General features: G+C 42.2%; 1 protein-coding gene across 1 annotated transcript in view; it reads left to right on the top strand.

Moving 5' to 3' along the window:
* LOC109897490 (cytosolic carboxypeptidase 6) overlaps nucleotides 1-18146 on the top strand; it is a 469989-nt gene extending 451843 nt beyond the window's left edge. The window contains exons 13-15 of the mRNA XM_031832857.1: nucleotides 1027-1189; nucleotides 17840-17942; nucleotides 18041-18146. Coding sequence (XP_031688717.1) covers nucleotides 1027-1189; nucleotides 17840-17942; nucleotides 18041-18146 — 372 coding nt within the window. The remainder of the gene's footprint in view (nucleotides 1-1026; nucleotides 1190-17839; nucleotides 17943-18040) is intronic.
* The last annotated feature ends 7335 nt before the right edge of the window (nucleotides 18147-25481 follow it).

Raw genomic sequence — 25481 nt, 5'->3', positions numbered from 1 at the left:
AGGGTAAACTGAGATCTATCATAGAGATGGGTCTGGAAGCTTTATATTTGAAAAGTCTGTTTCCCTCCTCCTCCCAGCCACACTGACCTTCAGCGCTCAGCCAAAGTGCCATTTTTCAGTAGTGCCAGTTACATACAGTATAGCCAGAAGAATAACCTTTTCTGTGCAGCGACACGTTCACAGCTCTCATATACTTTCTTCACCAGTACACACGGAAATTCTTTCAACAGCTAAAATAATTTTAGCCACCCTCCATACATAAAGAATATCACAGATTGTCCACTGGTTATTTGTGATGCTGTCTCAATAAAGAGCTCATCTTTGTCTACAGCAGTGTGTATGCCTGCATGTGTGCGTGTGTGTGTGCGTGTGTGTGTATACCGTTGGGGTGTGTATAGTAGCGGTGACAGCTGGCTAGAAGTCATGTCCCTTACTGTGCTCTTTTCTTACTGCTCATTCAGCACTGCCCAAAGCACATAGTCATAGAACTCAATAAGTTCTGCCAGGAGTGGAAGTCTGCATTTAAGTTACAGGGGTCATATTCCATTCAAGTTGAGTGAACTAAAGGGCAATGGAAACTTCCTAAATTGACAAAATCATGTTAAATGCTGAAGCTGACTTACAATCCATGTTACTATGCATAACAACAAGACTGCAATGAGTAGTATAGGCATTGTTAGAATGAAGCATTGAAATTCACCAACACACTTATACAGATGTAGGATCTTAATTTGAGCCTGTTTGCTACAGCAGGAAAAAAATCCTGCAGCAACAGGAAATGTGAAATTATAATTAATGGGCATTTTTGTAGTGGGAAAATTGCAAATGACAAACTTCAGAATACTTTTTAAACCTCAAATACACTGCATTGCCGGAAAGTTCTCCTGCAACAGGGTGATCGAATTAAGATCCCACATCCGTATGCAAAATATATTTGGTAATTTTTCGGACTAATTAAATCTCATTTGAATTATAATGCTGGTATAGTAGAATGCACTCTGTTAACAGTGTGTTTCACCCCCACAGTCCAACACATCGTTTAACCGTGATGTTGTGAAAGCTGGCACCGGGAGGCGCTTCCTGGGCGGCCTGCTGGACGACATGTCCTACTGCTACACCCTGGAGGTGTCCTTCTACAGCTACATGGCAGCAGGGAGCACGGCGCCCGTTCCCTACACAGAGGACACCTGTATCCTTCTCTCTCATTGTCCTCATTAGGGGCCCCAGGTGGCCTGGCCAGGCTCCCCATTCTTTTCAGCCTCCCCTGCCTCTCCCGCTGGCTGTTGGGGGAGAGGAAAGGAGGCATCTGGAGGAGAGACAGAGATTGAGTGCACAACAAGTGTACCTCACTGATGTTTCCTCCATTTCTCCCTCCCTCCCCTCCCTCCCCTAACTTCCCCAAACTTCTGAGCTTCACATCCCATAGAAATCATGCTGTATGGATGTCAGAGTTGATTGATAGTTCAATCAATACATCCTGACCATCCAGGTAGAATAGAGGCAAGAGGAGCACAGGGAATTGTGGTGTTCTGGTGCTTGGGACTCGTTGGATACAGGCTGCAGCCAAGATAGATTGGTTTAAAGGGATATTGAGTGTGAGGTTATGTCCCAGGAAGGTGTGTGATAGAGTCCTGTGTAGATTGTTTGCTTGTTGCCTCATGTATTGAAAGGCTTGTGTCATTGAGCCAGCAAACCAGTGTTCAAACACCAACAGTGTTTTCTGTATTTTTGGACAACAAAACGTGTCGCAAACAGAATCCGATTTCTTCTTGAGAGCCCTGCCAGTGAGCAGAGATTGGGCACTGTGGGCAGATTACATTTGTGTCCTCTTAAGGGAGATACCCCAGACTACAAAAGCTCTGATTCTCCAAATCAATGCTGCTCCTGAGTAGACAAAAGCCAGCCCTGTACAGTTTTCTGGGCCAGTGATGTCGGTACACCAGGCAACAGAACAGACGTCTGTAGAGCCCAGTAATGAGGGCTGAGGGTGATAATGTCAGGCTATTGTAGTGGCGCTCCATCCCCTAGCGTTTATCCACATGCTGCCTGCTCCTATAGTAACAACCTCTCATTTAGGGCCAGACGAGAGCCTATTGATTTCTTAATTATTCCAGGAGTCATTATTGGAGGCCTGGCTCGATTGGCATGCAGCGCAGGGCTGAGGTGTGGATGAGTCAGGTCAGCCCCTATCGCACTGCCTTGCTCTCATGTTCCGACAGATACATAGTGACAGTGGGAAGGCGGCACCTGCCCCATTGATTTTGTGTAGAAAAGAGGTAGAGAGCACGTGGGTTCTGCTTTCGTTGTGACGAAGACTAGAATACAGCAGGCCTGTTAATCGCACAGTGTTTTGTACACTCCAAAGGGATTCAGGGTTAAATTGACATTCTCTATAGACTCAAGTTTTCCATCAGTTTACCTTGTATTACCTTGACACAGCTCAGATCCATGGGATAGAGAAGAGGCAGAAAACCAGAGTGGTGTGAAGCTTCAGCCTACAGGCAGAAAGTGTACTGTGCAGTGTCCAGAATGACTGAGATGAGAGGAGATATTATGTGTAGCCTAAGTGCCCTCTAGTGTCAGGAGGGTGAGGTGTCTGTGTGTGGCTCTGCTCTGTGTAGCTATAGCCCTGCCTGGTATCACTCTGTCACACTGTAGATAACACACTGCCAGCCACCCTTATTTCTCGGGCCGATTCTCTGTATATATCAATGATGTCGCTCTTGCTGCGGGCGATTCCCTGATCCACCTCTACGCTGACGACACCATTCTGTATACTTCTGGCCCTTCCTTGGACACTGTGCTAACTAACCTCCAAACGAGCTTCAATGCCATACAACACTCCTTCGGTGGCCTCCAACTGCTCTTAAACGCTAGTAAAACCAAATGCATGCTTTTCAACCGTTCGCTGCCCACACCCGCCCGCCCGACTAGCATCACCACCCTGGACGGTTCCGACCTAGAATATGTGGACAACTATAAATACCTAGGTGTCTGGCTAGACTGTAAACTCTCCTTCCAGACTCATATTAAACATCTCCAATCCAAAATCAAATCTAGAATCGGCTTTCTATTTCGCAACAAAGCATCCTTCACTCACGCCGCTAAACTTACCCTAGTAAAACTGACTATCCTACCGATCCTCGACGTCGGCGATGTCATCTACAAAATAGCTTCCAATACTCTACTCAGCAAACTGGATGCAGTCTATCACAGTGCCATCCGTTTTGTTACCAAATCACCTTATACCACCCACCACTGCGACCTGTATGCTCTAGTCGGCTGGCCCTCGCTACATATTCGTCGCCAGACCCACTGGCTCCAGGTCATCTATAAGTCTATGCTAGGTAAAGCTCCGCCTTATCTCAGTTCACTGGTCATGATAACAACACCCACCCGTAGCACACGTTCCAGCAAGTATATCTCACTGATCATCCCCAAAGCAAACACCTCATTTGGCCGCCTTTCCTTCCAGTTCTCTGCTGCCAGTGACTGGAACAAATTGCAAAAATCGCTGAAGTTAGAGACTTTTATTTCCCTCACCAACTTTAAACATCAACTATTTGAGCAGCAGTCCATCTGTAAATAGCCCACCCAATCTACCTACCTCATCCCCATACTGTTTTTATTTGATTTACTTTGCTGCTCTTTTGCACACCAGTATCTCTACTTGCACATCCTCTGCTCATTTATCACTCCAGAGTTAATCTGCTAAATTGTAACTATTCGCTCCTATGGCCTATTTATTGCCTACCTCCTCATGCCTTTTGCACAAACTGTATATAGACTTTCTTTTTTCTACTGTGTCATTGACTTGTTTATTGTGTTATTGGCTTGTTTATTGTTTACTACATGTGTAACTCTGTTGTTGTTGTCTGTGTCACACTGCTTTGCTTTATCTTGGCCAGGTCGCAGTTGCAAATGAGAACTTGTTCTCAACTAGCCTACGTGGTTAAATAAAGGTGAAATAAAATAAAAATAGGGAATCCATTCACTTCTTTGTTTAATTGTTTGTTTATTTTTTGATCTTGTGTATATCAAAAAGTCTGTAAATGCTGATTGATGACTGATGCTGGAATTTCAAATCAAATCAAATGTTATTTGTCACACGCTTCGTAAACAACAGGCGTAGACTAGCAGTGAAATACTTACTTACGGGCCCTTCCCAACAACACAGAATGAAAAAAAGAGAAATAATTGAAAAATAATAACACGAGGAATAAACACAACGAATAACAATAACTTGGCTATATACAGTGGGACAAAAAAGTATTTAGTCAGCCACCAATTGTGCAAGTTCTCCCACTTAAAAATATGAGAGAGGCCTGTAATTTTCATCATAGGTACACTTCAACTATGACAGACAAAATGAGAGGAAAAAAATCCAGAAAATCACATTGTAGGATTTTTAATGAATTTATTTGCAAATTATGGTGGAAAATAATTTGCAAAAGGTGATCTCAATACTTTGTTATATACCCTTTGTTGGCAATGACAGAGGTCAAACGTTTTCTGTAAGTCTTCACAAGGTTTTCACACACTGTTGCTGGTATTTTGGCCCATTCCTCCATGCAGATCTCCTCTAGAGCAGTGATGTTTTGGGGCTGTTGCTGGGCAACACGGACTTTCAACTCCCTCCAAAGATTTCCTATGGGTTTGAGATCTGGAGACTGGCTAGGCCACTCCAGGACCTTGAAATGCTTCTTACGAAGCCACTACTTCGTTGCCCGGGCGTTGTGTTTGGGATCATTGTCATGCTGAAAGACCGAGCCACGTTTCATCTTCAATGCCCTTGCTGATGGAAGGAGGTTTTCACTCAAAATCTCACGATACATGGCCCCATTCATTCTTTCCTTTACACGGATCAGTCGTCCTGGTCCCTTTGCAGAAAAACAGCCCCAAAGCATGATGTTTCCACCCCCATGCTTCACAGTAGGTATGGTGTTCTTTGGATGCAACTCAGCATTCTTTGTCCTCCAAACACGACGAGTTGAGATTTTACCAAAAAGTTATACTTTGGTTTCATCTGACCATATGACATTCTCCCAATCTTCTTCTGGATCATCCAAATGCTCTCTAGCAAACTTCAGACGGGCCTGGACATGTACTGGCTTATTAGGGGGACACGTCTGGCATTGCAGGATTTGAGTCCCTGGCGGCGTAGTGTGTTACTGATGGTAGGCTTTGTAACTTTGGTCCCAGCTCTCTGTAGGTCATTAGGTCCCCCCGTGTGGTTCTGGGATTTTTGCTCACCGTTCTTGTGATCATTTTGACCCCACGTTGCGTGGAGCCCCAGATCGAGGGAGATTATCAGTGGTCTTGTATGTCTTCCATTTCCTAATAATTGCTCCCACAGTTGATTTCTTCAAACCAAGCTGCTTACCTTTTGCAGATTCAGTCTTCCCAGCCTGGTGCAGGTCTACAATTTTGTTTCTGGTGTCCTTTGACAGCTCTTTGGTCCTGGCCATAGTAGAGTTTGGAGTGTGACTGTTTGAGGTTGTGGACAGGTGTCTTTTATACTGATAACAAGTTCAAACATGTGCCATTAATACAGGTAACGAGTGGAGGACAGAGGAGCCTCAGGTCTGTAACAGCCAGAAATCTTACTTGTTTGTAGGTGACCAAATACTTAATTTCCACCATAATTTGCAAATAAATTCATAAAAAATCCTACAATGTGATTTTCTGGATTTTTTTCTCATTTTGTCTGTCATAGTTGAAGTGTGGTGAAGCCTGGTATAGAGTTCCTGGATGGTAGGGAGCTCTGCAATAGTAATGCACTAGGCTGTACCCACTACCCTCTGTAGCACCTTGTGGTCGAATGCCAAGCAGTTGTCATACCAAGTGGTGATGCAGCCAGTCAAGATGCTCTCATTGGTGCAGCTGTAGAACTTTTTGAGGATCTGAGGGCCCATGCCAGATCTTTTCAGCTCCCTGAGCAGCCTTCTTCACGACTGTGTTGGTGTGTGTGGACTATGATAATTCCTTAGTGGTGTGGACACAGAGGAACTTGAAGCTCTCGACCCGCTCCACTACAGCCCTGTTGATGTGGATGGGAGCCCTCATTTCCTGTAGTCCAGGACCAGCTCCTTTGTCTTGCTGATGTTGAGGGAGAGGTTGTTGTCCTGGCGCCACACTCATCATTATCATTGATCAGGCAACCACCATCATCGTCAGCAGACTTAATGATGGTGTTGAAGTCGTGTTCTGCCACGCAGTTGTGGGTGAACAGGGAGAACGGGAGGGGACTAAGCACTTACCCCTGAGAAGCCTCCGTGTTAAAGGTCAGTGTGGCAGATGTGGTGTGGCCTACCCTCACCACCTGGGGGCTCCTTGAAAGCGGCAGCTCTAGCCTTTAGCTCAGTGCGGATGTTGCCTGTAATCCATGGCTTCTGGTTGGGATATGTACATGAGGTCACTGTGGGGACGATGTCGTTGATGCACTTATTAATGAAGCCACTGACTGATGTGCTATACATCTCAATGTTTTCGGATGAATCCCGGAACATATTCCAGTCTGTGCTAGCAAAACAGTCCTGTAGCTTAGCATCCACGTCGTCGGACCACTTCAGAATTGAGTGCTGGTATTTCCTGTTCATTTTTACTTGTAAGCAAGAATCAGGAGGATAGAGTTATGGTCAGATTTGCCAAATGGAGGGTGAGGGAGAGCTTTGTATGTGTTTTTTTGCCTCTGGTTGCACAAGTGACATGCTACTAAAAATGAGGTAAGTTTCCTTGCATTGCCTCTGGATGTGCGCTTTCTTGTTTGCTTATGGCCCTATGCAGCTTTATCTTAGTGCCATTATCGGTTTGTGGTGGTAAATAGACAGCTATGAAAAATGTGAAGGAAAACTCACTTGGTAAATAGTATGTCTGCAGTTTATCATGAGGTATCAAGCGAGCAAAACCTTGAGACTTCCTTAGTATTAGAGATTGCGCACCAGCTGTAGTTAACAAAGAGGCACACACCTCCCCCTTATCCTTACCCAAAGCTGATGTTCGGTCTTGATGATGCATAGAAAAACTAGCTAGATGTACAGTATATTATCCATAGTCTTTGTTCAGTCACGACTCCGAGAAACATAGGATATTATAGTTCTTCAGCTCCCATTGACAGGATAGTCTCAAACGGAGCTCGTCCCTGTTGTTCTCTATGTTCACCAATAGAACGAAGGGTAGAGGCGGTATATCATCCATTTAGTCTCGTCAGGAAGCCTGCTCGTTTGCCCCTCTTGTGCCATCTCTTCCTCTTTTGAGGCCCGCGATTAGGGCCTGGTCTGGAAAGAGCAGTACATCCACAGCTGTCTACTCCTTGAAGTAGAAATCTTCAACCAAATCGAATGATCTCCAGTGATCGTTGTTCTGATGTCCAGAAGCTGTTTTTGGTCATAGGAAATAATGGCGGAAATATTATATAAAATCACACAGCATAAAACAGAAAATAGCAGAATTGGTCAGATTGCAGCTATCCACTGTAGCGCCATCTTCAAACTTCTCATTTCACTCAGTGCTTTTTCCCCACCTAGTGTTTCACTGAACCATCAAGTCCAAGGACTAGTTGACTGTCTCTCTATAATAAGAAACCCATCCATGTAGAATTACTCTGTAGCCAGAATATTATTTTCCCTTAGTGTCAAAAATGGGATGGAAACCACAAAAAAAAGCTGTGTGTGGAAAGAGTCACAACTTTCCCTCTCCTTGAACATGTTCCTTTTTTTGTTTTCCCACATGAAACAGATGTGCTGTATAGAGAAGACAGTTGGAACAGTAGATGCTTCTGTAATATGTATGTACATAGCATAACCACAGTGATAGCCAGCATCATACTGCATAGATAGGTGGCCACTATGCCAAATAACCAGGGCATAACAAGTCCCTTGATTATTTGTCGCTGTGCATTGGGCTTAAAGAAAGAGATGAGAAAACCGAACAGAGCTGCGGTGGCCCGTCACACCCCTCCTTTATGCTTCGGGAGCAGCAGTGTTTACTGGCAGTCTTTGTTGGTCTCTCTGTGCTAAAGTCCGCTGGCTGAGAGCAAGATGGATTAAGTGAGGTATTCATCTAAATGGCAGAGCATTGTATAGTAATTCCATAGTGAGGCGAGCGTGGTGGGTGATGGGGAGGTGGAGGGGAGGACTGAGTCATGGTAGGGGAGGTGGGGTGCTGAAGGTCAGACAAGAACAGGCCCTGGGGGCTGCGTGAGGCTGGGCCTGGGGATGGGGAGTGTCAGCTCTACGAGGGGAGAGGACAGCGGAGACTTCATGTAGAGCAAAAATTGGGGTCAGACAGGTTGAAGGAACCAGCCATGTCGCTTTTACGCGCCAGTGATCTGGCCTATGGAGCGTGCAAATCATCAACAAAGACCTTTAAGCTTTGCAACCCCCATCCCGCTCCAAAAAACAAATTAATGACAAATAAATAATTACCTGGACCCCAAATTAACCCAACCTTTTCCGATATGCTGCTGAGACTATTGTAGCCACCGGCATTGAAATCTTAACCTGTCTAGTAGCATGGGCCTTTATCACAGCATAGAGGGCCTCAGAGAGGGTGCTGGATGGGAAATCTTTCAATCTCACAGATTTGTCCTTCCTTTCCTTCCCCTGTGTATGGTAACCCAGGTCTTAAAGACTCATTATATTGGATGAGCAAGCTGTGAATGTTCCCCACCAGAGCAGTTGGAATATTTCCTGTCATTTAATGATTTAGCACCACCTGTAATCTCACACAAAATGGAGAGAGATTATGTTTCTTGCTGAGATTTCACTGTGGCATTTGCTTTGTTCTTATATTGGGAAGATTCCATAGAGGCTTCATAGGACTGGTGTCCCTCTGAGTCTAAAGTCTCTGTGTTGGTCTGTTATGGCTCTTCGTGGATGGGTATGGGAAACATTATGAGGAGATGAGCACTCATCCAGATGAAGGTACAGTACCAGTCGCTTGCTCAAAGACTTTGTTGTGGAGCTGTTTTCTATAGATAAATGAAAAGGTTTTTTCTTAAAAAGTGATGTGGTACTTTAAGTATGTGTAATATCTCTGAAGCAGGACAGAGCAGGCACATTTGGTTTATCCTTGTGTCGAGGTTATTCTATTTTGTCCTTTAGGTTATTGTGTGGGTTTTCAGGTTATTCTATTTTGTCCTTTAGGTTATTGTGTGGGTTTTCAGGTTATTCTATTTTGTCCTTTAGATTATTGTGTGGGTTTTCAGGTTATTCTATTTTCTCCATCAAAAATATTTTTTTATGTTATGTTGTATACACACTGTAATGTCAGAGCATCATTAACAGTGAGACCAGCAAGTGTGAAGGTTGAGAGAATCTGGGAGCTTATTCAAAACCCAGCTTGACGCTTTGACTGAGAGAGCAAGTAATCTGTGACTTTCAAATCTTCCCACTTTTTGGTATTTTATAAAACTTTACGCAATGCCTTGCATTTACTCAAAGTAAGATGGTGATGGTTGATTGGACGATGAACTCCATCACTAGCTGTGTCATATGCCCAGACATGCCAGTGGTGAGAGGCATCTACGTGTTGCCCTTTTTACTTTGACAAGTTAACAAGTCCAGCGTTGGACTTTAATCCACTGAAGAGAGACTGCTCCATGTTCCGGGTGTGTGCCATTTCCCCCTGTCCTGAAATACCCATTATCCCTGGGTCTCACAGTAAAAGTCTCACTCAAGCACGGCCATGTTGTCAAACCCTTAGTTTGATATTTCTGCCTCACTTAAGTTGTGCTGGCTTCCGTACACATAAATTGATACAGCACTAGAAGCACAATGTGGAACCGGACAGCTCAGTGGTTCCTCCTGGCTTCAACATCAATCACCAGCCCACTGGTTCCCTGCCTGAAGACCGCACGGCCTGACAGCTAACTGCAGTCTAGGAGATCATTCTGACAACAGTATGACATTGGTACGCACAAAGCATGGGAGCTAGACTCACATTTGAATACCAAACTTGCCAATAGAACATTTCAGTATTCACTGATTGTTAGACATAATTGATGGACAGTGACAAGTATGCAAATTATGGATATCAGGCAAATATTCTTCCCCAGTTGCAATTTTTTCTATCTATTTTTTTCTATTGTTGCCTTCCTTTCCAATTATTCATCAAAACCCTATTAGTTGTCTTACATGACAGTACACATGGAGACTTGAGACTTGTGACGCAGGTTCATTAAATTATATTTCCATCACCATCCCTAGTGGCTTTTAGGCAGACAGATTAAATAGCCAGCTAGAGCTTTATGGCGTGAGATGGACATCATTGTGTACGTACTTACCAATCTAGCCACTGGCCAAATCTGCTGCCTGCCTTCCCTCTGCTCCTCTTAAGCAGCGGACACTGGACAGACCCCAGATCTGCAGCACTCAGGGCTACTCCATATCACGGCTGTCATTCCCGATTAGGTGTCTGCTGAAGATGGGCCCCTATCTGATGTGTGTGTGTGTGTGTGTGTGTGTGTGTGTGTGTGTGTGTGTGTGTGTGTGTGTGTGTGTGTGTGTGTGTGTGTGTGTGTGTGTGTGTGTGTGTGTGTGTGTGTGTGTGTGTGTGTTTTGTCTTTGTTACTGCATGGATGCCTGTGTTTTGTGTCTGGATGTCTGTAAGGGGGAGCCATAAGTCTATAGGGGGAACAGGTGTTGTATGTCAAATGAATGAAGCTTTACACAATAGCTACAAAGTTTACTACCTGGTTGTGTCCTCTTGTTGGAGATGGATGTTTTGTTGCTTTTGTCCTATATGAAAATGACACAAGGTCTTTGAGCATAGTTGAGCTGCAGGGGGAAAAACATGCTCCCTTTGTCCACCGCTGTTTACTGTTTTAATTAGCATTGTTAATTGGCTCTTTGTGACACCCTGGTGACAGGCCTGTCACTTGAAGGTATTGATGGTGCTGATGTCCCTAATTTGTTTTCTTGTTAGGAATGGTCTGCTGTGGACACTGACGTCTTGTTCCTTGTCATTGGGGAATCATTGTACGTCTGTCTGTTTCTTTAGACTGGGCACATGACACTGAAAGCAGATAAACAGCCTGGTAAACAAATCATCTGTCGTAGCTAATGTGTAGTGTCCATTTCCCTGTTGTCTCGTCACCTCATCAGCTCCATGTTGGCTCGTCCTTGAGTCACAACATAGGCCTTTATCGATCCTACAAGGATGGATAGAAGAGATATTATACCTCCTCACGATCCAATGAGAGAGAAAGAGAGAGAGAGAGAGAGAGAGAGGCTGCTTCCTTCCTCTCTGCCCCACTGTAGATCCAGCACAACTCTCCCCTTCTCATCAACCTGACATTCCAATGTACTAAAAGGTGAGTTCCTATCACCTTAACCAGCAAGCTACACACACACAGAATTCCTCTCTGAGATCGACTGTAGTCTACTTCCCTTGTTCTGTTTTCCATCTGATAACGCGATGAAGCGCTCACCCTAATTTACCACCCAATTTCTTGCCTTGTTTCCTAGGGACATCCTGTATTCTCTGGCCTGTCCTCTCTGTGAATTACAGTACAATGGACTGCTAATGAGCTCAGAGCCAGCTGTCTAGTGTCCAGTCTTTTTTCCTTATGTCCTGCGTTTATCTCCAGGGAGGGAGATTTAGTATAGAAATTAGCCTAAGAGGAAGATATTGTCCATCTTGGCAGAGAAGGTCCTTCAGGGAAGGCTTATTCTCTACCTGACAGTGCCAGTGGACCTACTTATATTGGGCAGCCTTATTTTCTATGGTGACAAGGAATTGGAAGAATATTTGATAGTAAAAGAGAAATTCTGAATTGTGCCTTCATTCTGAAAGGGAAAATGTACTGTCTGTGTGTTCTAAGTGGAATGTGTCTTTTTGTGTCAGTGAAAGACTTACATATTATCAACTGCATATATTTTTTTCTTTATGCACTGTTGCAAGAAGGGATGCCAAACTTCCACACCCCTTGACTATGCAGCACCTTTTCTTCCTGCCTGGTGTGTAGAGTTAATATTTTCTGTGGGCGGCCCTCAAGCTGTGCTTTGGCAGAGTCCCACTTCCTGCCGCTAGCAGCCCATCCCGACCGCTCTGGTTGCCTTTGACAACGGGCCGGCAGCCAATCAGGGTGCTGGAGTGTCCCGTGTGTAGCTGTGGTGCAGATGAAGTCCTCTCCTTCCGAAACGTTTGTCCATCACCAACTTCCTGTGATAGATGTGAGATGTGACATCACAAGCTGAGAGGCCATCTGCACTCCACGGGATCCTGGGCCATTTCTGTCGTTGTTCAGAGTATGCGTTTACGCTGGCGGCGTTTCTGTTGACCAAGGGGCAACACAAAACTTTCCCGAGGTCAAAATGAAGATGTCAAGGATACATGACAGATGGTGGTCTCCCAGTGGCTGGTGTAGCATGACCTCTTAGGATAACATCCTGTAGAGCAGGTTAAAATAGATCTGTATATAGTGAACAATAATATATACTTAACATGTTAAGTGTTGGTCCCATGTTTAATTAGCTGAAATAAAAGATCCCAAAAATGTTCCAAGCTTATTTCTCTCACATTTTGTGCACAAATGTGTTTACATCCAGGTTAGTGAGCATTTCTCCTTTGCCAAGATAATCTATCCGCCTGACAGGTGCGGCATATCAAGGAGCTGATTAAGCAGCATGATCATTACACAGGTGCACCTTGTGCTGCGGACAATAGAGTGCCCCTCTAAAATGTGCAGTTTTGTCACACAACACAATGCCACAGATGTCTCACGTTTTGAGGGAGCGTGCAATTGGCATGCTGACTGCAGGAATGTACACCAGAGCTGTTGCCAGAGAATTTCATGTTAATTTCTCTACCCATAAGCCACCTCCAATGTCATTTTAGAGAACTTGTGTGCTCGTCGTCCTCACCAGGGTCCTGACCTGACTGCAGTTCGGCGTCGTAACTGACTTCAGTGGGCAAATGCTCACCTTCAATGGCCACTGCCACGCTGGAGAAGTGTTCTCTTCACGGATGAATCCCGGTTTCAACTGACAGACAGCGTTTATGGCGTTGTGTGGGCGTGCGGTTTGCTGATGTCAATGTCAATGTTGTGAACAGAGTGCCTAATGGTGGCGGTTCTGGTATGGGCAGGTATAAGCTATGGACAAATGGTGGTCACAACAGATACTGACTGGTTTTTTGATCCACGCCCCTACTTTCTTTTAAGGTACAGTATCTGTTACCAACAGATGCATATCTGTATTCCCATTCATGTGAAATCCATAGATTAGGGCCTAATTAATTTATTTCAATTGACTGATTTCCTTATATGAACTGTAGCTCTCTTTAAAATTGTTTAACATTTAAAAATTTTGCATTTATATTTTTGTTCAGTGTAGATACAGTCATTCTCTGTGGAGGACGAATCGGCCTATTTTGTACTGCTACATGTCTTCAAAAGAATCCTCAAAATTATAGCCATCAGTTCAGTGGAGGGCTAGAAGTAATATATGTTGCTCTTCTAACATATCTTCCAAACATATAGTGTTCTTCAGTTTGTCCCCATAGGACTTGTCCCGAAGCCACTCCTGCGTTGTATTGGCTGTGTGCTTTGGATCGTTGTCCTGTTGGAAGGTGAACCTTTGCCCCAGTCTGAGGTCCTGAATGCTCCGGAGCAGTGTAACGACAAGTGAGTGAAATGAGTGAGGAGTCAGATGCAGAGAGCAAAATGAACGGGAAAACGCTTTAATGTCCTTCAAATCGTAACAGGTCCAAAACATGGGTGAATGCCCAAAACACTGGCGCTAAACCAACCCAAAACCTAGACGCACACTGGACAGCGAAAAACCCAAAACCAAAACACGATATATCACCAAACGTAACAACCAACAAGCCCACACAAACACCAGTGGGCAAAACTAACTTAAATAACACCCATCCCAAAACCCCAATAAGGAACAGGTGAAAACAATTAGACAAAAACAAACGAAAAGGAAAAAGGGATCGGTGGCAGCTAATAGACCGGCGCCACCCGAGCAGGAAGGGGAGCCACCTTCGGTGGTATTCGTGACAAGCAGGTTTTCATCAAGTATCTCTTTTAAATTTCTTACTTTCATCTTTGCCTTAATCTTGATTAGTCTCCCAGTCCCTGCCGCTGAAAAACATCCCAACAGCATGATGCTGCCACCACCATGCTTCACCGTAGGGATGGTTCCAGGATTCCTCCAGATGTGACGATTGTCATTCCATGACCAAAGAGTTCAATCTTGGTTTCATCAGACCAGAGAATCTTGTTTCTTATGGTCTTAAAGTCTTTAGGTGGCTTTTGGCAAACTCCAAGCGGGCTGTCATGTGCTTTTTACTGAGGAGTGGCTTCCGTCTGGTCACTCTACCATAAAGGCCTGATTGGTGGAGTGTTGCAGAGATGGTTGTCCTTCTGGAAGGTTCTCCAATCTCCACAGAGGAACTCTGGAGCTCTGTCAAAGTGACCATCCATGTTCTTGGTCACCTCCCTGACCAAGGCCCTGGTGTTAATAATCAGAGTTGAGTGTAATTGTGTCACTCATTGTGTAATTGTGTCACTCAAAACCACGTCCATCGTCATCATATTTCCCAGCATGCTCAATTGCAGGTTGATTTTCAGAATTGTTGTGTCAATATCTGTGTTTTTGCATGTGCATTGATTGGTTGATTCATCTTATGCAACGAAAAGATAAATACAATTAAAAAAATGTGAATGCCAAGCTTCACGTCTGGAGGAAACCTGGCACCATCCCTGTGGTGGCAGCATCATGGAGACTAGTCAGGGTTGAGGAAATGATGAACGAAGCAAAGTACAGAGAGATCCTTGATGAAAAGTTGCTCCGGAGCGCTCACATTGTGGCAACAGGACAACATTCCTAAGCACACAGCCAAGACAACGCAACAAGTTTCTGAAGTTCCTGGACTTGAACCGGATTGAACATTTTTGGAGAGACCTGAAAATAGCTGTATTGCAACGCTCCCCATCCAACCTGACAGAGCTTGAGAGGATCTGCAGAGAAGAATGGGTGAAACTCCCCAAATACAGGTGTGTCAAGCTCAGGCTATACTCAGCCTTGTCTCAGGATGGTAAGTTGGTGGTTGAAGATATCCCTCTAGTGGTGTGGGGGCTGTGCTTTGGCAAAGTGGGTGGGGTTATATCCTTCCTGTTTGGCCCTGTCCGGGGGTGTCCTCGGATGGGGCCACAGTGTCTCCTGACCCCTCCTGTCTCAGCCTCCAGTATTTATGCTGCAGTAGTTTATGTGTCGGGGGGCTAGGGTCAGTTTGTTATATCTGGAGTACTTCTCCTGTCCTATTCGGTGTCCTGTGTGAATTTAAGTGTGCTCTCTCTAATTCTCTCTTTCTCTCTTTCTTTCTCTCTCTCGGAGGACCTGAGCCCTAGGACCATGCCTCAGGACTACCTGACATGATGACTCCTTGCTGTCCCCAGTCCACCTGGCCGTGCTGCTGCTCCAGTTTCAACTGTTCTGCCTTATTATTATTATTGGACCATACTCTGCCATGTTCTGTTATAATCTCCACCCGGCACAGCCAGAAGAGGACTGGCCACCCCACATAGCCTGGTTCCTCTCTAGGTTTCTTCCTAGGTTTTGGCCTTTCTAGGGAGTTTTTCCTAGCCACCGTGCTTCTACACCTGCATTGCTTGCTGTTTGGGGTTTTAGGCTGGGTTTCTGTACAGCACATTGAGATATCAGCTGATGTATGAAGGGCTATATAAATCAATTTGATTTGATTTGATTTGATGATTTAGCGTCATATCCAAGAAGACTCAAGGTTGTAATCGCTGCCAAATGTATTTCAACAAAGTACTGAGTAAAGGGTCTAAAGACTTATGTAAATGTGATATTTCAGTTTTTGCTTTTCGTTATTGGGTATTGTGTCAAAAATCATGTCAACCCCTATTATTTCACACACAATGAGTCCATGTAGCTTCTTATGTGATTTGTTAAGACAAATTTTACTCCTGAACTAATTTAGGATTGCCTAAACAAACTTATGCAACAGCTATATATTTTTCAAGATATTTTAATCTTCCACTTTGACATTACTCAATATTTTGTGTAGATTGTTGACCAAAATATGACAATTGAATCCATTTTAATCCCAATTTGTGAAACAAAATGTTAAGAAAGCCAAGGGTTCTGAACACTTTTGCGACTCAATTTTTATAGCCTACAGTTTACACGCCGTTAGTCAGCAACTCTACTATCTTTTTGGGTGTGTGCCAGCTCATGCTTTCACCGAAGATATCAACTATTTTAGTAGGGTATATGTAAAATGATTAAGGGAATACCAGATACATGCACAAATATTCACATAATATAGGTAAAGTTTAAAACATTCTCACACTTCTTTTAAACGTATGAGATTACTCAAACTCCTTTCTAAAAGTGAGAAGTAAAATTACAATAAAAAAGCTTATTCAGATTCAGAAGAGTTCTATGCCGAACCGTTCTTACCTTCAAAAGAATCCTTCTGGCCTTCCAAACATTCACCAAATAACCCTTTCTTCCAATAAATGGTTCTTAGGATGAAAATGGTTCTTGGTAGAACCCTATCCCTCTGCAAAGAACCCTTTTGGAACCTAAAATTGTGTGTGTGTGTGTGTGTGTGTGTGTGTGTGTGTGTGTGTGTGTGTGTGTGTGTGTGTGTGTGTGTGTGTGTGTGTGTGTGTGTGTGTGTGTGTGTGTGTGTGTGTGTGTGTGTGTGTGTGTGTGTGTGTGTGTGTGCGTGCGCATGTGCGTGCACAGGTGCATGTATTCACTTACAAGAAAGGCATGGACCTCCACCCAGAAACTCCATTCAGCCCAAGGATGGATTTTTTTTTTATGAGTTAACTGCTTTGTGTAATAGAATTGCACCTATAGGGCCTACGATTTATGTTTAATGGGTAAATTCTGACCGTTGACAGAAATTGAAAAAAAGACAAACGACTGAATCACTTTCTTTCTTTCTTTCTTCACGGGCACTTGTTTCAATCACAGAGGTGTGACAGACAAGTAAAATCTGAACATCAACAAGGAAATGACAACAAGAGGTGAACGATTATGTCTCTGTGACATTTCATCATTTGTCTGTCTGGTAAAGAACACATTCGTAATAACAAAGCACCTGAACTGGGGAACCTCCGTGTTCATCTCTGATAGTCTATGGATTTATTGTAGTGTTTTCATGAGCTCTGGCCCTATGAATTATAACTGTACATGAGGAAATGTTTCTCTTATTGTTTTCCGTATTGGCATAACATTGTTTATGTGTGTACGGCTGATTCATCCAGATTGACCACAGTGTTTGTTTACTGTTTTTTACATTTTTCCTTAATCTAAATCATCTTGTTATTATTTGTGTTTGCTGTCTAATCCAGCCCAGCGTCATGGCAACTGCACGCAGAATGGCCACACAGTTTTATGATGGAGTGTCTCAAGTTATTGATGTCCTCCATAATGTGGTTGGCGATGACGGCTAGACTTATTCATTTAAATAAAGCCTAGGTGGTAAGTAATTGCCGCTATGTGATTCCCCCTTCGTGTTTTTGGCTGACCAGACTGAAATGCAATTGATTTACCCTCACTTAGTGTGGAACACAGTGTGTTGTATACTGGTCATTTATGTACCACATTTTTCTACTGGTTATTGCTTAGTTATTTACTGCAAATGGTTCTATTCGTTCTGTGAGGGAGAAACTAGGGCTTTATTTTTTTAAATTATTCGTAGAGTGTCGGAGGCAGGATTTAGAGGCTTTGTAACTCCAGTAAAGGCCTCCCAGCCAGGGAGAAATGGCCTTAGTGTTGACTAAACTAAAGGCCAACAGCGCCATATGTTCATGTTATAGAAAATAACCTTAACACGGTCCCCTCAGACATGAATCTGGGAAGAAATGTTACCCGCACATTCCTCGACTACTACAGGCACAACAACTTCATCGATGACAACAAACCACAAACCCCAAATCACATCAACAGGTAATGTTTTTAATGACACATTTCTATAACTTGTCAGTTTACATCCTTTTTGTTTATCTTGATAATATTCCCTAATGTTTGTGTTTTTGTGTCCTCAGTACAGAGGTATTGTCCCAGGGACGACAGGGGAATGGAATAGGGAACGAGAAGACCTTGGGGGGTGAGAGAGGAGCAGAGAGGAAGAACCTGGGACTTAAAGATTAGACTACTAGGCACCAGGCAGCGCCACAACATACTGGAAACACCAGTCCAGTCTGACTACTCTATAGGGGCTCTGGACTCACAGGCCTATACTACATCCACACAGCCCTCATGAAAATTAGATGCACCAGCCTGAGATAAAGGACTCCTTTTCACAAAGGATCAAGTTTGGATAGCATGTTAATTGAAGGACATTTACCCATGGGACTTCATTAGAGCAAGTTTCTCTGACTTTGTATGAAATGTATGGGAGCGATCAAGCTGACACATATACATCTCATGCTCCATTTGAAGACTTCATATATCATTCTTATATATTACCACAATGTGCTTTTTCCATTTTAGGTGTTGCTTTTTATTCAAATGCACTGTATGTCATTGTAAATAAGTGCATGTGTTTTCTCTTGTATGTAACTTATTGTGTGTTTATCTTGCCTCTCTCTATCATACATTATTTGGACTGGGAGGGGTAACCCATTTTTGTTTAGTCACTACCTTATCAGTATCTAAGTATTGTGTTGATAAAAACTATAAAATATAACACACATTTGTAAGTTTGTCAAATTAATGTTCAGTCAGTCTTATTGTATTAGTTTACACAGGTGTTTGCGATTAAAAGAAACAGACTTGGGTTCAATTTGATTTAATCTGAAGTCATTTCATGGATAATACAATTAAATGAATGCATTTTAAATCCCTATAGAAAATGGTGATCATCTCAAGTATGAATTTAATGTGTCAAATTCACTGATACCCATTCACTTCCCTTTCTTACTGCAATGTAAACATCTATTTAACCTATTTGTTCAGAGCACTGAGTGCTTTTTCACTGTATTTTGTAAAACACCATCCATGGGATTTGCTCAATACAAAGGCATAAGTAGGAGAGCGAGAGATAATGATATATTGGTCAAGTGAAGCATGAAGAACAACATGTATTTTTTCCGACCAGTCATTTGGAAGAAGTGAGGCAATCACTCAGCATAACAGCATAAACAAATTACTTTTACATGGTTGACGAGAAGATGGAGAGGCTGAATGAGAAGGACGAAAGACATTTGTCTTTTGATGCTTTTACTGTCAGACTTTGGCCAACAATGTAGCGTATGTTAGCACATCGTTCTCTCTTTCACACACACACACACACACACACACACACACACACACACACACACACACACACACACACACACACACACACACACACACACACACACACACACACACACACACACACACACACACACACACACACACACACACACACACATAGACATACACAGGAAAATGCTTAATTCTATTCAAAGAGCATAGTCCCCACTGTGCTGCTATCATTTTAAGCTTTATCTAGATTCTAAAGCCATTATTCTCTGTCGCTTGCTCCACTAGACTGGCCACATTCCTTTCTAAGTATTTGTAAACAGCTATGCATGCATAATTGTTAATACATTTTCTCTTCAATAGTCAAAACAATTCTATTTAATATTAGCCTTCCTTACATTTGTAATGATATCGTTAGCCTCTTACCAAATCGCAGAGGCTCTTGTTTATCTAAGAAGATGGTTAATTGCACATCAAACAATATGTCTGTTCGAAGCCCTGCTTTGGTAAGTCCTGTATAAAAAAGGCACAAAACCAGGAGAGGTTGGTGTGTATAACAAATCATCAAAGGGTGATCATAAATGTAAGACTAGAGTGGGGTCAAGGAATGGAGGTTTCCTTTTCAAAATAACTCTGAATACTTCCGTCCAAGCGTTACAAAAATAATATACATGCGTGATGAGATATAAAATCCTCTTATTTTATCGCTCTGCAGGCCTGGGTCTATTGTTTGTCAGGACATCGTAAATTAGAAAATTATATTGATTCTCAATCTGCCCAATAAATGGTTTTATACTTTTGTTGCATCCACTGAGCACAGTCTATAGAATGCAGATTTGATTGAATTCCAGTTTTCTTTTCCCTCAAGAGTCACATGACCACCAAGATCACTGCTTCCGGTTAGTGTTTGGCAGATATGACAACGATGTTTGAAAATGGGTGGGTTGACATCTCATAAAAAAACTTTCCTCCTCCAACTTGTCTCAGAAAGCCCTGAAATGCACGGTGCAAATGGAAATCCAAGCTGTAGGTAGTTTTAAGTTTCACGTTTTAATGTCACATGCACAAGTACAGTGAAATGCCTTTCTTGTAAGCTCTAAACCCAACAATGCAGTCATCAATAACAATGTAATACTACAAATAACACAAGGTAAAATGAAAACACAAGAGAAATAAAAATAAGAACACAAGAAAATAAGTAAGCATACTATATAAGTACAACCTGATATGTTATTTATTCTCAATAAGATTTTACTTCATCCATAATGCCAATAATAACCCACTCAATAATATTTGACACTCAGCTGCCTAGTTAACGTTAGCTAGCAAACATTAGCTTGCTATCTATCTTCCAATCATCAATATACACTATTACGCACACTAGTAAAGCCTAATACATATGCAGCCAACTACTCCCACTGTGAACAAAAGTAAACTCCCAAGCAAAATAGCTAGCTTGCCAGCCCATTGGGAATGTTTCATGGACCGTAAAAAAAAACTATTGGACAAAGCCATTGATGACGTCACCCCATTTTTTCCTATGAGAATGCTCAGTGACACATTTGAAGATCAGGACGTGTAATTTCAGCATGTCACCATCTTGCTACAGTTTTTGAAGACATACTATGCGCAGTTTGAAATACTCTAGGAAGTGACTTTGCAGGCTAGCTCAGTGCTGCCCCCTCTCATTGAGTCTATCAAATTGAAGGCTGACTAAGGTACTGCAGGCTTCCTTTAGCAACTAAATTATCCTTTTAACTTTGTCAGTGTGTGATTTTAAAGTAATCGGTTCAAGGAAGAATATCTTGTGAACTATAAGCAATTATTGGTATCATGATTGCGTTCATATTTTTTTTTATATCCACAAATGCTGACCACGAAGATTTCCCCATTCACTATAATGGGGGATCCTGTTTTCTGGAAACAATGTCTGCAGTACCGCAGTTCTCTTCTGGTTTGTCTCTAAATAGCTAATACATAGTAATGCCGTCTTTTTGTAGGCACTAATTCCGCCATGGTTCGTTGAGCAAAGCCTATGAAGAAAATGAATGGCGTTTCTGGTGGGGTTTTGGATAAACGCTGAAAATAAGGTCTGTGGTAAACACAGGCTTAGGAGATCTTATACATTTTGTTCTATGAGGTAATCTTCATCCGCTAACATCACTTTTTGAAAATTTTGAAGAGTTTATGCAATAATAAAAAACACATAAATTAAATAATTCATAAAGGTCATGTGATCTGACTGCTATTATGTAAAAGGTCTCCGAAGACGTAAAAGGTCTCCTATTCTTTCACCATTCATTTTTCCCATAGGGATGGCTGAATGAACCAGAGGTAACTTCTTTCTGGCTTTTAGAACTACAAGCTTGCAAGCTCCGTAACTCCTACCATGCAACTTATTGCACAAATCAAGGAATAGCTATGTAGCTAACATTAGCCTTGTAACGTTAGCTATCTACAGTTGATTTTGTTTGATTACAGATTACTTGTCCAGGTTGTATTACCTAATCAGGAAGACATATGCCTCAGTGTCTGCATCATGGGGCAGTTCAAGAAGACTCTTTGTCTGCCTCCTGTATTTCCTCTTTAATTCCATGAGAAGATGGTCTTTGTGAGTGTAAGAAGGATAGAAACCGTGCTCTTCACCCCGACCCACAACGTTGCTTAGAGGAAGACGAAACAACCCCATTGTCATCCTCAAATTGTCTTTCATATGTTCTTTATCTCTCTCCGAAGATGTTCACAGGAGCTGCTGACCCAGTTCCCATTGCAGACCTAGAAGGTAGTGGTATCTTTTGCATCATGTCTCATGTTGAGCCTTTCTGGGATATCAGTCCATAATATTAAACATTGTATGCCTCTGTGTTATTATTCCCTTAGCTGTCACAACGTCCTTTGAACTAGTTCAGCTTGGCCCCGATACCGACCTGAGTTAAGTGCTGTAAATGGAACATTACATAGCCGTGGGAAGTAGGGGTGCTGAGGGCACTAAAGCACCCTCTGAAAAATCTGAATTAAATTGAGTTTTTAATCAAATTAACTAAATATTTTTCCCCAAAGTAATGTACTGGGACTTTACTAGTCCTATATTAGCAGACCGATATCGCTGTCTGTAGCGCGGCCCAAAATAAATTCAGCCCTAAAAGTACAAAAAGAATGATGATATAAATAACAGCATTCTCTATGCACTGGAATTTCCAACTTGATAAGAGCGATTGATAAGAGCTAAGTAAATTAGTAATCTGTTTGGATAAGGGAATTGAAAATATAAATGACACTTGTTTTAGATCTATTTTACATTATAATCGCTGACAAATGTGAAACCAGTCATATGGCAGCAAACTGAAGTATATCAACTTTCCCACAGTAAATGTTATTAAATTCTGTGCCAATATGCCAAATTTCAATTGTACTTAATTGTACAGCCTTTAAACATGCAGGGATGAGCAGTCTTGAATGTATTAATTATAGGCTACCCCGACTTTATCTGTTTCCTATTTCTATCATGTTAAATATTAGCCACTATCAGTATCGACCTTCAGTAGGCCTAATAACAACACATATTCAACTGCCAATTTACTGTTAGTTCCCTTCAGTTGGTATGGCCTACATTACCATTCTATTAATTACATAGTTATGTCAACCTTCATTTGCTTCCTCTGCAAATGCCATTACTGCCATGTGGTTGTTGCTGGGGAACATTAGTAATAATTGATCATATAAAAAAAGACATATAGACTAATTAAATCGTTATGGAGCAGAGAGCAGACCAAAACGTAAAAATGTTAACCCGACACATGGCGCAATACTTTCGTGTGTCATCACACAGTTCCATGGTTAGTGCAGGCAATAGAGGAGGGTACAGCTTACTATTTTACACTATTCTTCCTATTAAGATTCTATGTACGCTAATCTTCCAACATTACTGTTGGTTAAAAAACCTAATGTGTCACTAAAGGCTATCCAAAACAGATTTTTTAGGATTCATACATACTTTCCTAAACCTAAAATGTGCGTAATAATCTACAAAATCTGAATCTGGTGTTGAAACAGAGACAAATATACATATGTTTACATATGTTTAGATGGCTTTCATTCATTGATCATTCATTGATCCCTATTTTCTAAACCGTTCTCTCGATGTATTCTAGTCTGTCGACAAAATTCTTATTAAAGGTACACCGTAATTAAAGATAAATGTACTGAAAACCCTATTGAATAAAAACTCCACAAGAAAATCTGTTGGCCAGCCAGTGGGAGGGTGTTCAGCGGATGAATTACATTTATTCCGCGAGCGCAAGGTAACCAAGCCTGCAAAGCCCGTTATTACATACCCTCATAAGGTAAGTCTGAATACCAACTACTGAGAAGTGCATAGGCAAGTCATGTGTAAATTCCAATATCGAGATCGGTCCCCTTGTGCCTCCAGGTATGACTTTCCAGACAACTTGTAAATATCCAGCAGTTCATGGTTTTTAATCATAAAAGGGACATGGATTTCATCATTTCTAAAAGTAACCTGTTTAGGATCCTCTCTTGGCTTTTCTCTGTTGTTAATGAGCAGTGGTGATTTTAGCATGTAAATCTTGGTGGGGCAAAAAAAAAAAAAAGTGGGATGCATGTATGTGTACAAACTATGGCATAAGGGGACAACAAGCTGTAACGGATGTCGTCGGAAGGATGAGCCCAAGGCGCAGCGTTCTTTGAGTTCCACATAATATTAATTAAAGAAGTGAAAATTTTGACAAAACAATAAAGAATACAACGACCGAACAGCTTCGTTGTGCAAACTACCTGCACACAAACAAAAGAACAAGATCCCACACAGAAGGAGGGAAAAAAAGCTACCTAAGTATGATTCCCAATCAGAGACAACGATAGACAGCTGTCCCTGATTGAGAACCATACCTGGCCAAACAAAAAGAAATAGAAAACATAGAAACCTGAACATAGAATGCCCACCCAAATCACACCCTGACCAAACCAAAATAGAGACATAAAAAGATCTAAGGTCAGGGCGTGACAGTACCCCCCCCCCCCCAAAGGTGGGGACTCCGGCCGCAAAACCTGACCCTATAGGGGAGGGTCTGGGTGGGCATTTCTCCATCGGAAGGATGAGACCAAGGTGCAGCGTTCTTTGAGTTCCACATAATATTAATTAAAGAAGTGAAACTTTCGACAAAACAATAAAGAATACAACGACCGGACAGCTTCGTTGTGCAAACTACCGGCACACAAACAAAAGAACAAGATCCCACATAGAAGGAGGGAAAAAAAGCTACCTAAGTATGAATCCCAATCAGAGGCAACGATAGACAGCTGTCCCTGATTGAGAATCATACCTGGCCAAAACATAGTGTGACACAAGCACATAAGAGGCAATCAGTAATTTTGATTAAGACATTAATGAGCGAGCTAGGACAGATGTAGTCAATACAACTATTTGTTCAGCACTTTCGGAATGTACAGCGACCGAAATCAGAACATGGGCCGTTCTTACAGTGTTCTCCCTGTACACCAAGTCAGAACAGTAGGATAAATAAATGGGGCATATAATCAGACAATGAAAGCTCTTACAATATTCGATGATTACATTTCTCAAAAACAGGTTATACGCTACATGTGCACCATCAAGTCAGAACAGTAGGTGAAATTAAGAGGTGAAAATAGAAAATAGAAATAAAATATAATGGTGAGGCACATGGGCTACTAACAGCTTACTACACAACTTACACTTAGTATTACTATCTTAGCTACAGTATACATATCTCCCTGGCATATTACATAATTTATGCAGCAGCATACAAGACATGTTTGGACTCACCTTGTTGTGCTGTGCTCACTTGAACAGGAAGGTGGATTGACGGGCCATTGTGGGCAAATTTTGGCATCTAACTTTGTCATCAAAGTCTGGCATTCTCTGGATTTATGGTGCTTTCAAGACAACTGGGAACTCCCAAAATAAGTTTGAATCATGATGATGTCAGTAATCTTCAGGTCGTAGCTCTAGAAAGAGGCCCGAGTTCCTGATTTACAAATACGAGTTGGATGAAAGTTTAAAACATATTTTCCCAGTCATAGCCCGTTTTTCCCGAGTTCCCAGTTGTCTTGAACTCACTAAAGTCAGATTTTGCAGTTCCGAGTTAACAGTTGTTTTGAGCACGGCACAAATTATGCTTCATTGACATGGCCAATGTTGAATGTTTCTCATTTTAAACCTGGAAAAGAGACCCTTAA

Source organism: Oncorhynchus kisutch, linkage group LG10 (assembly GCF_002021735.2).
Source record: "Oncorhynchus kisutch isolate 150728-3 linkage group LG10, Okis_V2, whole genome shotgun sequence".
Lineage (NCBI taxonomy): Eukaryota > Metazoa > Chordata > Actinopteri > Salmoniformes > Salmonidae > Oncorhynchus > Oncorhynchus kisutch.
This window is presented reverse-complemented; position numbering and strand designations above follow the sequence as displayed.